General features: G+C 39.1%; 1 protein-coding gene across 1 annotated transcript in view; it reads right to left on the reverse strand.

Moving 5' to 3' along the window:
• The window catches only part of EPG5 (ectopic P-granules 5 autophagy tethering factor), a 111892-nt gene that overhangs the window by 15358 nt on the left and 81512 nt on the right, over positions 1 to 15022 (reverse strand). Inside the window, exons 33-39 of the mRNA XM_004422665.3 lie at positions 14334 to 14535; positions 13698 to 13770; positions 11893 to 11996; positions 7141 to 7316; positions 4717 to 4902; positions 3987 to 4196; positions 3120 to 3264 (exon numbers count right to left, since the gene is read on the reverse strand). Of these exons, the coding sequence (XP_004422722.2) occupies positions 3120 to 3264; positions 3987 to 4196; positions 4717 to 4902; positions 7141 to 7316; positions 11893 to 11996; positions 13698 to 13770; positions 14334 to 14535 (1096 nt within the window). The remainder of the gene's footprint in view (positions 1 to 3119; positions 3265 to 3986; positions 4197 to 4716; positions 4903 to 7140; positions 7317 to 11892; positions 11997 to 13697; positions 13771 to 14333; positions 14536 to 15022) is intronic.

A 15022-nucleotide genomic window follows, 5' to 3' on the forward strand; every position in this document is an offset into this window, starting at 1 on the left:
ATGTGAAATTGATACAGTGTGCATTCTGCATTTACAAGGCACATCACTCTCCACATACCCATCACACCAGCTGTGCTATTCAGACTTCCTATAGCCTTACCGATCTTCTGTCTACTTGATCAATTACTGTGAGACGTGTCAAAATCTCTCGTTGTGAGTGAATTTGACGTTTCTCTTCCTAGTTTTGTCAATTTCTACTTTATGCATTTCCTACTGTTACTAGGTACAAACAAGTTTAGAATTATTATATCCTCCTAGTGAATTGAACCTTTTATCAATTTCCAATGACTCTCTTTATCTCTACTAATGCTTCTTATTTCTTTTTTCTTTTATTTTTTTTTTGTCATGCAACCTCAAGGCAGCAAAACACACTACGGATCATCTGGCTCTATAATGCTTTCTGCCTTACAGTCCTATTTGTCTAATATTAATATAGCTATGCCAGCTTTCTATTTTAATATTTGCCTAATATGATTGCCTTATGGGAAGCTTTCTATATCCTATGCTTTAGATGTACTTCTTTTACAAGAGCTTAAAGGTGGATGTTGTTGATTATTAATCCAGTCTGACAATCTTTGTCTTTTAACTTGAGTATCAGTCCATTTACATTTACTGATATACTTGAATTTTACCGTTTTATTTCAGTTATTTTTCTCAACTTCTCCATGCTTCTTTTCTTGCCTTCTTTGGATTGAACATGTTTTGGCCATTCCTTTTTTTTTTTTTTTTTTTTTGTGAGGAAGATCAGCCCTGAGCTAACATCCATGCTAATCCTCCTCTTTTTTGCTGAGGAAGACGGGCTCTGAGCTAACATCCATTGCCAATCCTCCTCCTTTCTTTGTTCCCCCAAAGCCCCCCAGTAGATAGTCGTACGTCATAGTGGCACATCCTTCTAGTTGCTGTACGTGGGACACGGACTCAGTGTGGCCAGAGAAGCAGTGTGTCGGTGAGCGCCCAGGATCCGAACCCGGGCTGCCAGCAGCGCAGTGTGCACACCCAACTGCTAAGCCACGGGGCCGGCCCTGGCCATTCCTTTTTATCTTCCTCTACTAATTTGGAAGTTATAAATTTTATTTCTATTCTTTTTGGTGAATTTCTTAGAATTTTTAACATTCATAGTTTATCAGGGTGTAAATTTAATCAATTTCTTGATCCTTCAAACAATACTACAATCTTAGAATGCTTTTAACTCAATCTCCTTCCTAACTTATATATACTGTGGTCATATAATTTAATTTTAGCTTTTGCTTTTTAAACCCCTAAATGCATGATTATCGTAGCTTCATATAGGCGGTTTTTGTTTATATTTACCCACCTTTTATCACATTGTCTGCTTATTTTTCCTTCTTGTAATTCAAGCTTTTTACTTGTGATCACTCTACTTCTACCTTAAGAACACGCTTTAGTATTTCCTTTAGAGATGTCTACCGAATCAAACACTCTCAGTTTTCAATGAAAATATCTTAATTTCATCCTCATCCTTGAAAGACGGTTTCAGTCAGTTTACAATTCCAGGTTATAAGTCATGTCCTCACAGCACACCGAAGCTGTCCCATTATTCTTACGGCTGCCTTTGTTGTTACTGAAGTTGGCTGTCAGGGTAAATGTTGTTCCTTTGTAGGTAATGTGTCTTTCCTTCCTGTATATAAAGTTCTTTTCTTTGTCCCCAGTGCTTCTGCAGTGTCACTACAGTGTGTACAGGTGTGAATTTCTTTCTATTTATCCTGCTTGGGATTTGCTGGGTTTATTGAATTTAAGGATTGTTGTCTTCATCAGCCCTGGAAAATCCTCAGCCTTGCTATCTCTTCAGCTATTGCCTCTCCCCAACTCTATATCCCCTGCCCTTCTGCAACTTATCCATTAAATTTTAATTACAGTTTTTATATTTTTCATATCTAGAATGTCTGATTTTCTCTCAAATCTGCATATTTCTATAGTCTCTTGCTCCTTACTCCTATTTCATCAAATATATTAAAAAATACTTTTTTGTTTACTGTGCTAATTATTTCAATATCTTAAGTCTTTACATGTCTGACTGCTGACTGCTGTTCTCTGCTGACTTGCTTGTGATGCCTTGTTTCCCTGTGTGTTTTATGACTTTTTTTTTTTTTTACTATGAGTTCATATTCCTTGGAACTCTGAGGCCTGAGTTGAAGATGGGTTCCTCCAAAGAGGCTCTGCGGTTGCTTTCTGCCAGGCGTCCGGCGGCACTGGCAACCCCAAATTACTTTAAACTCTCAAGTTGAGGGGGTTTTTTTGGGACAATCTAGGTAGTACGAATTCTTGCTTCAAACCCACATGAGGGATTTTCAAAAGAGGTATCTTTTTCCCCACCACGTAGACATCTGACCCAACAGCAAGGTCAAACAGATAACTATCTTTGCTTTCCTCTCCCAGGGGCAGGTTTATTTCCCGCTTACCTTACACTGAAGAAGCCATCCTGTGCAGTTATACATGGGATCTCCTTTTAGGCTCCCATCTTAGGCAGGCCCTGGGCTTTACTGCCTCCCCCTAACCTAACAAGGTTCAGCAAAACCCTTCAAGGTGAAAGCCAGCCTCAGTACTCCATCTGTCTTTATGGGTTCCTCCTTTCACCTGGTTTCCGACCTCTGAGCTTTTCTGCCACCTTGCAGATTCATTTTTGGTTTCTTAAAAACACCTTATTCAGCATTCTTGTTTTCAGCAGGAGAGGCAGTCAGGATGTCCAGTCCACCAAACTGCTGGAGCACCAGTTTCCACATACAGTTCCTTCACAAGTCTACACAAGGCAACTCTGAAGGGCCCACCCAGTTAAGAGTCAAAACATCTAGGAATGCTGCTCACTCAAAGGTCTCCAGTTATCTCCGAATTATTAAATCCAGTCATCTAACTTAGCCCTCAGTCCAGTTAACCTCATACCAGCAACTGAGAGTGTCAACTCCTCCTCAAGTTCTTAATGTTCATGCCTCCCCCAGTGCTGAGATGACACAGTGTCCCCAGGATCCAGTCATCTCTCTGACCACTGCTTCTTTGGAAACAGGAATGACAGTGTCCTGACCATCTTCCTGATCTCACAATGCCTTATATACAGCAAGAATTCATTTACCGAATGAACACATGACTGCCCCGTGGTCACTTACCAGGCGGGTCAAAGACAATGATGTCATCCAAAAGTTTAGACATTTCCTGTTCTAGGACTGCTAAGGTGATTTTTCCATTTTGTTCCAGGGAGCTGAGGAATTGAACCATCTGATGAGTGAAGGCTCGGCATTTTGGAACTGCATCCTGACGATAAAAAAAGGATCATTCAAATGAATCCACACGAGCGTGTTAACTGAGTATTCCCTGGGAGCATGGCACTACACTGACTGCTCCAGTGGGGAATGGAGAGGACAGAGCAGGAAGCCACATGAAGACAGGCATGTCTAAGGGCCCTGTGTCTAGGGATATGCAAATCGGTGGTAACACTTAGACTAGAACCCACGTACTTCCAAAGAACACTCTTCCTTTTTTACTACATTAATAACAACATTAACTACACATTAATTACTTCCAAGGAAGTTTTCCAAAAACTTTTATGTTCATTATCTAATTTAATCTTCACAACCACACTTCGAGGCAAGGTATTATTTCCAATTCAGATGAGAAAACAAAGGTCAGAATGGCAATGAGCTGGGGAGCTGAGTTTGCCAGAACTCAAATTCATGCGTATAACTTCCCTGCCATTCTTCTGCCAATGACATTCAGACACTAAACCAACTGCCCACTACCGGCCCTCGATCCTTTTGACCTCGTTAGCATGTGATACTGCTAGTAAGCAATGGCTTACCAAAAGAGATACATAAAACTGAAAGATCTGAAAGGCCAAAATATGAGTATACGTGATACACATCCTCCAACTTTTTCCACTGAGCTGGCACAGGATTCAAGTCTGTTCTCAGTAGCACTTATGCTACTACCAGTCCTGGAGAACACTCTCTGCCTTTTACAACATCTACTCAACTTACAAGATGTTTCTGGCTGTCAGTAGGAACGGAAAGGCCTGCAGACACTTTCAGGAGCTTCACAATTAATTCGGCAGAAGGTTCCTTTGCCAGGATGATGGATGGCTGGTAATGGCTGCTGAAATAACCTAGCACACTCTGGTAGGACACAGTATCCACAAGATGCCATGAAAGGGAGCTCGTTTGTCCAAGGAGACTAAGTAGAGGTGAATCCTAAAAATGAAAAAATATTCCTTTAGTTCCAGAGCTCCCATTTTCCAAGAAATATGTGCCTCTAACTAGTCTATGGAGTGACCATTAAGACGGCCTATGATAAGCATATGTTAAGATGTCAAGTAAGTACCTACTCTACTGCTACTAGTGTACTAGTATAGTAGTATTAAGTATTAGTGAAAAGTAATGACCAAAGTCTTGGCAAAAACACATTAAGATTTGTAAGTATTCAGAACTCAATTTTCAAAGGAACTCTCTGATCTGTTGTTAGAACTAGCAATTAATGAGATGTAAAATAAAATTGATTTTTATATTCTAACTCAGTATGGTTCCCTTCATAATCTAGGTTTCTTATAAATTACGAAGAAAAATCTGGCACCCAGTTAAAGGCACATCCGATATGCCAAGCATATATTCACACTGATAGAGGCACTAGGGAAACAACTGAAAAACTACAACTTCATAGAGAGTGAGGATTAGGGGGACTTGCCAAGTCTTTACACAGGCTCTCCAAACTTACTGTTTGGTCTACCAGTTGATCTTCCTTTGCCAATAAAATCATCATGAAAAGGAGGCAGACAATCATGCTCCGAGTCTCTGGATGCGGACTAGGACTCCAGGCATCAGAGAGCACACTGACCCAATTGACTTCACAGAGGACAGACCCCAAAAACAAGAAGCAGCTCTTGGGGCTTCCTCGTTCCACCTAAAAGGAAAGAAATTAAAATGAATTTTTTGCTTAAAGCTATCTATGTATCTTGAAAATGTGTTTAAATCAATGTTTACTAAATTATATTTTAAAAAATATTTTTTCCCCAGATTATAAAAATCATCCATAATCCCACCCCCCAGAGATTTAGACTTAACATTTATAGTATCTTTCCTTGCATACTCTTTTTTCTTATGAGTATGCACACATTTTTCAGCTAATTTGGAGTTACTTATTTATTCCATTAATTCTTAACAGGAGAGGAACGACCTTCCCTAGCTTCCCACAGGGTGACAAATCCCTGCCACGGTTAGTCACCAGGACTCAAGGGAGTATATCACAGTCCTCACATGTGCTGGGACAGGACAAAGGTTAAGATCTACTAGTTAGTAGTTCCCAAAGCTGACCATGCATCAGAACCACATGCAGGACTTGCTAAAACACAGATTGTGAGGCCCCACCCCTGGAATTTTTAATTTCCTACATCTGGGATGGGAGCAGGAATTTGCATTTCTAACAAGTTCCCAGGTGGTGCTGATGCGGCTGGTCCTGGGACCTTACTTTGAGACCCACCATATTAGTAGATATAATTTTTATACTGCCTTTTTATTGCAATGTTATGTTATAAAAATGTCTCCATGTTATTAGCCTTTATAATTTTTGATGTCTGCACAATGTTTAACTAAATCCTATTTAAAATATAATTAGGAATGGGAGAGCCAAATGTATTATGAAGTATATACTATATACTTCATATATAATCAATGTCAAGGTTATCTCTTATAAGCCTATTTCAAGTCTGTTTAAAATAAAACATGGCTAGCTATAAATTTTTCATTTTAAAAGGAAGATTAAAAAGCTCTACTCCATGTATAAAATCACAATCAATGGAATTTGGGGATGATTCATGTCGTCCCATTACTACCATCATTATATCATGCTTACTACTCATTTTTTACCCTTCTGGAAAATGATTCTTCATCCTCCTTTATAATCTGTTCTCTATCTTCACTCTCAACCCTTTCAAAAAATATACCTTATTATGCTATCAAGATACATAGAACTGAAAGGTTCCTAGCTTCTGGGCAGGTCAGGGTCATCTACCATTAGACTAAAACGCCTAGAGACAGAGAGTCTGCAGCATCCGTTTATAGACCATTCTACTATTTAATCTGTCAGATCACTAAGGCTGCTCTCTCACTTAAATGCTATCTTACAGCTCTCAAAACAAACCTTCTCTTCCATGTTCATAATCGTGATAAATATCTACTTAGCGCCTGTCTCATATACTAAACCTAGCTATAAAATCATTCTTAACCTTGTATTTCTCTAAGATTACTGTCCTCGGCTTTCCTTAGAGCTCAGCTACAGGGGAGTGGCTGACAAGAACGGCAATGGGTGGGGTCTCCATTTGCACTGCAAGACTGCAGTACATTTTACTAACTGTCATAAATAACTGTGCACTTGTAATAATTAAAGCACTTAAGGTGTCTCAATAATAATGTGACATTAAGTTAAGAGTAAACACAAATGAACTGGTAACTATGAACAAATAAACTGAAATAATCGTAAAAAGCTCAGACAAGATTATAAAAGGTTTTTTAAAATAGGAACTTAATAAGACAAAAATGCCTGACTAGGATGTAAGTGACACAGCTGTGCCTGATTTTTGTAACTATTGCTTCTACAGCAAAGACTCGCACACGCTTACCAGCACTTTTTCCAAGTCATTTCAGGTCTTTCTATGATTATGACACATCATTGGTTGTTACAATGCACTTCTACCTCCTACAATGTAAATATTCTCTTGCATAACTGGTTAAAGAAACTAATGGCTTGAGTACCAATTTACATTTTGCATTAATAGAACATTTAACAATAAGTAGTTCTAATGATACTGTCCTAGAAAAACATGCATAGGAACACCAAGATTGAGCATGACAGGCATTAAACTATGAATTCACGTGACAATATTACTAAAGTCTAGGGGATGACTGCCATATTACAGACAAAATCTTTCTCTGGGTTTTAAAAATGATCCTGTAAATGTTTTCCAGTTGCCCACTAAGACAATGAAATGATTTCCATGGAATGCTGCTGTACACAAGCACCGTTTAGGCAATTCGGAACACAGGCACAGTCTGCTTTGGCACACACAGCAACTGTGCCTAAAAACCACAGTGACCAGGCTGCATCCCAGAAGCCCAGCTATGACATGGAGAGGGAAGGGCTCACTTTGAAGAAGGCCTCCATGAGCTTCTGGTCAGGGTGCAGGTCCCTCCATGGGAGTTTCTGGTAGGCACTATGAAAAGCGTACAGAATGAACTCTGGCATTTTGGGTGCTGTACATGCTTCACAATAATGCATCAGGTGTAACCGAAGGGCTCCTTCATCACCTGGCAACAGCTTATCTAAAATTGAAAAAGAAAATACAGCCAAAGACCTTTGGTTTATCTTTAAAAGAAACTAACACAAAATATGACTTTGAACTAAAAGCCTAAAACATAAGGGTCTCAATAATTACCCAATTTCAAAGATTTTCATGTGTCAGGAAAAAAAAAACTGATTTCAGATTAATAATAAAGAATGGGGGCCGGCCCCATGGCTTAGCGGTTAAGTGCGCGTGCTCCGCTACTGGCAGCCCGGGTTCGGATCCCGGGTGCGCACCGACGCACCCCTTCTCCTGCCATGCTGAGGCCGCGTCCCACATACAGCAACTAGAAGGATGTGCAACTATGACAAACAACTATCTACTGGGGCTTTGGGGAAACAAAAAGGAGGAGGATTGGCAATAGATGTTAGCCCAGAGCCAGTCTTCCTCAGCAAAAAGAGGAGGATTAGCACGGACATTAGCTCAGGGCTGATCTTCCTCACAAAAAAAAAAAAAAAAAAAAGAATGGTACTTTATTTACTTGGGTAACTGGAATGAGCAGGTGGTGTGTGGGAGACAGCAGAGGTGATCAGTTTTTCTTCAGAACTTCTAAATATATGGCATTTCAACTCAAATACACTTCCACAACCCCAACCAATTCTAGGCATCCCTTTAGTCTGTTGCCCTCAGCATGGATTCTACCTCAGGCATTTAGCACTTCATTCATTTAGTACCTTGGAGGAATCCAATATTCTTCAAAAGGAAATTCCAAAGGACTAAAACTTAACCGTTGGTGCTGTAAAACTAGACTGCTAACTGTCCTTCAGGTAAGTCATTCTAGAACAAATCTCACACTCTTCTGTGACCTGGGACCACTCAGTATTATCCTCACAAGTACTTTAGTGCCTTCAACAGCTAATGGCAATGCACAGGGCATTTAGTCTAAAACAAACTTTTTCAGACTTTCTGGTTCTAGGCAAAAGAACGGAACGTAGTCAAAGAAGAGAGAGCCACACACAACAAAAATAGAAACCTGATGGTGTTTCTCAACACTGACTTGAAAAATGACCAGTGAGCATCAATACATGGTATCAGTCGATTTATCATTTCTAACATTCCTGCGCCCTCGATTCCCAGTCCTTACTTTACTCTACAGCAGGAAACATTAACGCATGTTTTTAACAACCTTTTAAGACAAGGGTGAAGAGTAGAATTTGTTTAAATATAGATAAAACATAGTTTGATTTAAATAAGGATGGATACGTAGGTAGAAGATGTCTAGGAGGAAATCACTTAGGACAAGACTGAGCTTCTAGTCCTAGCTCAGACACAAATAAGTTCTGTGATCTCATATAAATTCATTTTGCTTTTCAGGTCCTCATTTTTCTCATCAACTAAAGGAGAGAGCTGGATCAGAGATCTCACTAAAAGGCTACAATTTAATATTTCTTCATCCTGCTTTGCATATTTCTTCTGTTTCCTCTCTCTGAATCAGCTACCAAGTACTCATGTTGTCTGTGTACTCTCCTGTTCCTTAGCCACTTTCTTATTGTAATACACAGGCAAGAGCCTATAAGAGTGCTTGCCTCTTATAGCCTTTATGACTATAGTTTGATGCTCAAATACTTTTCTCACTAATAAATATATTCTGGATGGTAAAAAGCAGCTAGAAGTCTGCCTTTCAAAAAAAACAGAGAGAGTACTATTAGGATTTCACATATTACTCATTGAACCAATATTTATTACACAAACACCAAGAATATAGCATTGTCCTAAGTTTTGTGGGGGATAAAAAGAAGAATAACGTTTCTGTGTAAAAGGTCAATCAAAAATACTGGATGATAGATAAGGAGAATAGATTAGTAATTACCAGAGGAGAAGGGGAATGGGGGAAAGCAAAGGGGTAAATGGGCACATATGTATGGTGATAAAAACTGACAGATAAAAACTGGACTGTCAGTGGTGAACATGATGCAGTCTATACAGAAACTGAAATATAGTGATGTATACCTGAAATTTACACAATGCTGTAAGCCAATATGACCCCAATAAAATAATTTAAAAAAAAATACTGGATGACGTACATCCAGACAATGGAATATTATTTGGCACTAAAAGGAAATGAGCTATCAGACCATGAGAAGACGTGAAGGAACCTTAAATACATATCACTAAGTAAAAGAAGCCAAACTGATTCCAACTATATGACATTCTGGAAAAGCTAAATTATGGAGATCAGTGGTTGCCAAGGGTTAGCGGGGAGGGAGGGATGAATAGGCAGAGCACAGAGGATTTTTAGGGCAGTGAAACTACTCTGTATGATACTACCATGGTGAATACACGTCATTATACATTTGTCAAAACCCACAAAATGTATGACACCATGAACGAACCCTAATGTCAACTATGGACTTTGGATGACAATGTTGTGTCAATGTAGGTTCACTGATTATAACAAATGTACAACTCAGGTGAGGCATATCGATAGTAGGGGAGGTTGTGCCTGTGTGGGAAAAGGGGGTATATGAGAACTCTCTGTACTTTCTGCTCAATTTTGCTGTGAACCTAAAACTGCTCTAAAAAAATAAAGTCTATTATTAAAAAAATACTGGATGACATATTGTTAACTCTATGACATAAACACCAGGGAAGCATCACAAGCAGCCATGGAAGTACACCTCTCAGATCTCCCTTCAAGGATCCACCACTGTGTCTGAATCAAGGCAACACTGAGCCAACAACTGAGCATAGGCCTGGCCACTTCTGCCCAGTGTGGGGCTCCTCACTGAAGAATCTTTGCACTGGAATTCTCTATTGGGCTGGCCAATACTTTCTCAGAGCTGCCCTGCAGTCTGAGGCTCTTCCTTTCCACTCTCCTTTCACAGGTGTCACACCTGCACTGGGGTCTGAAGGCTTTCCTTGCCTACTTCTACTCCTCTCCCTCTTATCTTCACAGGATTACCCCAAATAAATCTCTGGCATTCTAACTCCATCATGTGTCTGCTTTCCAAGGACTCAAACTGCAACAATGTACTATGAAGATTTAGAGACAAGAGAGAAATGTATGCACATCAATAGATATGCAGGAGAATATAAAGGGCCTGAGGCTTCATCCAGGTAATGGAATCAGCATGAGCAAATAAATGGCAGAGGGAAGATCCAAGGACTTTTTGGGAACAGTGAGTAGAGCAGTATGGCTGGAGTGGAGTGTTTCCATAAGAAAACCATCACATAGAAGTGCACTGGGCCAGACACATTTGAATGCTGAGCTAGAACATTATACTTAAAAGTTTTTGAATGAGAATATAATAGGACATAAATAGTATTTTAGGAAAATTAATCTAGTAAATAGGCAGGAATAGAAAGTGGAGACAGGAAAAACAGGAGGCTATTGCAAGAATCTGGGTTGGCCGGATCTAATGTCCTTAAAAACCTCCCAGTGTAAGACATTTTAGATACACTAAATAAAATATGACATCTCTGAAAACTCATAGCTAGGTACACTCTGCAGAAGAAAACACCAAGGACCAGAAGCAAAGAGAGACTAGGAAACCAGAGTATTAAACTGATGCCAAAGCCTCAGTTGCCCTAGGAGTGTTTGCTTTTGTGGGGTTGTAACAGCACAAGGAGACAGAAGACAAGATTTTCTAAGGACTACACTCTCACTGAAAGAGCAGATTAGGGGAGGAAAGGGACCTTCTCTGACATAGCCTGGACTTGGAGTCAAGGGAGGAAAACAGTTCACTGTGGTAATTGAGGCCTGCCTGCAAGTGAGTTTGGGGTTTGATTTCATATAACTGTGTGAGAAACCTCAAGCCAAGAAATTACATAGTTCAAATTGGCAACAAATGCAGATGTTCTCTGGAGGCACACACCCTCATCCTAGTCCTAATGGAATTTCCCTAGATAAAATCTGTCTAAATATGGGTTCACAATACAAAATACACAAGGTAGCCTCTAAGAATAAGAGTCTGAAGGAACATCAAACGGTAGCATAAATCACCCCTCAATAGCAACTCAAATAATGGAATTATTACACATAGACCATAAAGAAAAATAAGCATGTTTAAACATTTTAAAGAAATAGAAATTGGAATTTTAAAGAAAATAAAGAAATAAGATGCTATCAAAAAGGATCAGGGTAGATTTGAAAAACAAGTCTAACTTCTAGAAATTGAAATGAAAAATTCAACGGATATTTTCTAAAGTAGATTAGACATAGCTGGAGGGACTGAGTAAACTGAAGAAAGGCCTCAAGAATTTGCCCCATATGAAGCACAAAAAGATATAAAACATGAAAAAGAAGTCAGAGTCATAGAAAATAGAATGAGATTCAACATGGGGGATAGACAATACTTACAATATTAAAGTATTTAAAAAGAGAATGGCTGCATATTTTCCATAACTGATGACATTCTGAGCTATCTCACAAATAAGCTAAGAAGTTACAGACTTTACAGTAAGTATACCGCATTAGAGACCTTTCTTTGGTCAAAGATGACTGCCTACCAACTAAAATAAAATAAAATCAAGTACGAAAGCAGAGGCAAAAGATTAACTGATGACTTAAGGAAAAAGTGAAAACTAACCAGAGACATAATGTATCCTCTTCCTACCTTTAAAACCCTTGTGCAACGAGTCAATGCAGTCAGTGAATAGCTGCACAATGCTTGAGGCCACCACGGCATCACTCTCCAGCCAGGGGTAATGTCGCTGGCTGCTTGAAAGAAAAGACACAGACACTTAGAAAGGAAAGTCCTATGATTAAATTACTCTAGGCCTCAGAGTCTAGGGCTTGCCTAAGTCCTAGAAACCTCTGTAGTATGTAGCCCTAAGACATATTTAGACCACTTTAAAGGCTGTAAATTCCTGGAGGTGAATTGTAGGTTATAATATCAACCATATAATTTTATATACTTTCCTTCCTAACTTTTATTCCAACGCAATTGAGTTTCAGAAGTGTGTTATTTAAATAACTATCAAATTAATGCCTTTTTACATCCAATTTATGCCCTTGAACCTATCCCTTGTGTATCACGGTTACATTTCAAATGCCTTAGAATTACACAGTCAGGTAGCTTCAACAGTTTTCTCTATCTAAAGCATGAAAGAAAAAAAAAAAGACAAAAAACTTATGTAACAAAAACATGGCCAAAAATGGACAGGAAAAAAACAAAGAAAAAACCTTTATGTGAAAATTTCAGTTTCTGAATCTGTTCCAGAAAGTTCAACATCAAAATAAATTCCATTAATTCTTCCTGGAAATAAACAGGCCGCCTGCATTATGGTCAGCAGTCTCATAGTCACTACAAAATCCTGAAGGTTTCAGATTGTTTAAGGATAGCCCTCTAGCAAAAGCAAAAATCCAGAACCTTTTCTGTTTTCTTCAACAGGCTCTTGAAGCACCATGGCTTAATGCAGAGAGTCCTGACACGAGAGTCAAAAGCCCTGAGCTCTGGTCCCAGTTCTGGCCCTCACTGACTGTGGGACTTGAGCAAGACATTCAAGTTTTCTGAGTCTTGGGATCAGATTAATTGATATTTGTGAAAACACCTTAAATACTATGATATCTACCACTGTTGTAACATTTATAAAACTCCCAACAAGTTCACCTAACTTTTGTTTACATGATTTTAGGGGAAGACTCAGGATGCAACTCACTGCATTTGGACAGCTCTACACCTCTGTTTTCAATGTTCACTTAATAATGCTTTCATTTAATTGCAGAGTTCACGTTAAAAGGGTAATTCCCACCCGGTAATTTGAAAGTCAACTTAGTTCCAAAAAATACCTAAGGTACTGGATAAAATCAAGTTAGTCTCATGTTTTAGTGTTATATTATCAAAACTTGATTCAGGGGAGCAACATCCATTTTTCTTAAATGAAGTACCAAAACTAATTCAACTTGTTTATTGTGGAAAACTGGAAATGAGTATCCAGTTTTGCTTCCAAATTAATATCAAGATAACAGCTCTGATCAACCAGACTAACAATTCCACAAACAGAAAATATTTTAAGTTTCTTTCATAAAGAAGTACTTTCTAGAGGACCAGCCCAGTGGCGTAGCAGTCAAGTGCGCACAGTCCACTGCGGCAGCCCGGGGTTCGGATCCCGGGCGTGCACTGCCACACTGCTTATCAAGCCATGCTGTGGGGACGTCCATATAAAGTGGAGGAAGATGGGCATGGATGTTAGTTAGCCCAGGGCCAATCATGCTGAGCAAAAAGAGGAGGATTGGCAGACGTTAGCTCAGGGCTGCTCTTCCTCACAAAAAAAGAAAAAAAAAAGAAGTACTTTCTAAATTTAAATATGGCCCTACAATAAAAATTAAATCTGTGAACACATCACTTGTACCAAAACACCATCAGAACTTTAAGTTTATAAATCGCAAAGGAATTTGAATATCTGAAAAACTATTTACCTTTCATTGTCCTCTAAAACCAGGATCCATGGTTTAAAGAGCTGAATGATTACTGAATGTAAGGATCTCAGCACTAAAACAAAGCAAAACTTTTATAGAGACAAGAAACAAGCTCATCTTTTGTCAATATCATTGATAACACTAAATAGAAAATCTATTTCTTATTATCTACATACCCATAAACCCATGTTGATATACAAACAACAAGTTTAGTCTGAGTATGTTTGTGTTTTCATTTGCTGCAATGGAATTTCTTGAATTGAAGAATTTTTATTACAACACAATGTCATGGATAATTTTATACTGTACATTTTTTAAAAGATATATGCTTAAATATTCAGAACACTTTCCTTAGCAAGATATATAATAAAAAGAAAGCTGGAGATTGAAACCTCTCTCTTTGTACCCTGCCCTATGAAGGAGGGGCAGAGACAAGCTGAAGCAAGTACCCACTGAGTAAGTGACTATAGCTATGACACACACATGGGGTCACACTTGTACTACATCTTTCCTATTTCCTCTTCTTGACACTCAGATATGTAGTTTTATCACAAAGATTTAAATCTTAATGTGTCTATTCAAGTCTCTTCTAATGGAAGGTCAGAACACCTAGCTCAATTACAAAAGGCGTATTACCTATTTTGCTGCTGGCAGATGGGTCTTGGGCCAAGCAGGCCATTTCTGAGTCAAGCAGCCTTTTCAAAAGATAGCCCAAGAATGTCTTCATATCAGCCATGTAAGGACTCCATTTTGAGAATAAACCAAAGCTTTTAAAGTCCAGTGTGGATAATCGAAGTTTATAAAAAAAGTTTGAGAGCCATTGTATAGTCTCCATTACCTGGAAGAAAATGACTGGTCAAAACATGCTTAGTGGGCCGGCCCCGTGGCTTAGCGGTTAAGTGCGCGCGCTCCGCTGCTGGTGGCCCGGGTTTGGATCCTGGGCGCGCACCGACGCACCGTTTCTCTGGCCACGCTGAGGCCGCGTCCCACATACAGCAACTAGAAGGATGTGCAACTACGACATACAACTATCTACTGGGGCTTTGGGGGAAAAATAAATACATAAATAAAATCTTTGAAAAAAACATGCTTACTGAACATCTGCTTTCAATAGAGTATTAGAGCAGACTGTGGTGGGGGGCTCTGACTTAGTAACAGAGGTGCAAACGTATTAGCATATGAAAAGTGAATTGGCAGATTCCAAACTCTTTTTCTAAAGCAGAGGAACCATTCTTTCAAACACATTCTCATGTGCACCCATACTGTATAAAACTGATGAAACATGCTCACCGAAGGAGCCAGTGGTATAAGGTTAAGATCACGTG

This window comes from Ceratotherium simum, chromosome 14, assembly GCF_057802395.1.
Source record: "Ceratotherium simum simum isolate JZ-2026a chromosome 14, ASM5780239v1, whole genome shotgun sequence".
Lineage (NCBI taxonomy): Eukaryota > Metazoa > Chordata > Mammalia > Perissodactyla > Rhinocerotidae > Ceratotherium > Ceratotherium simum.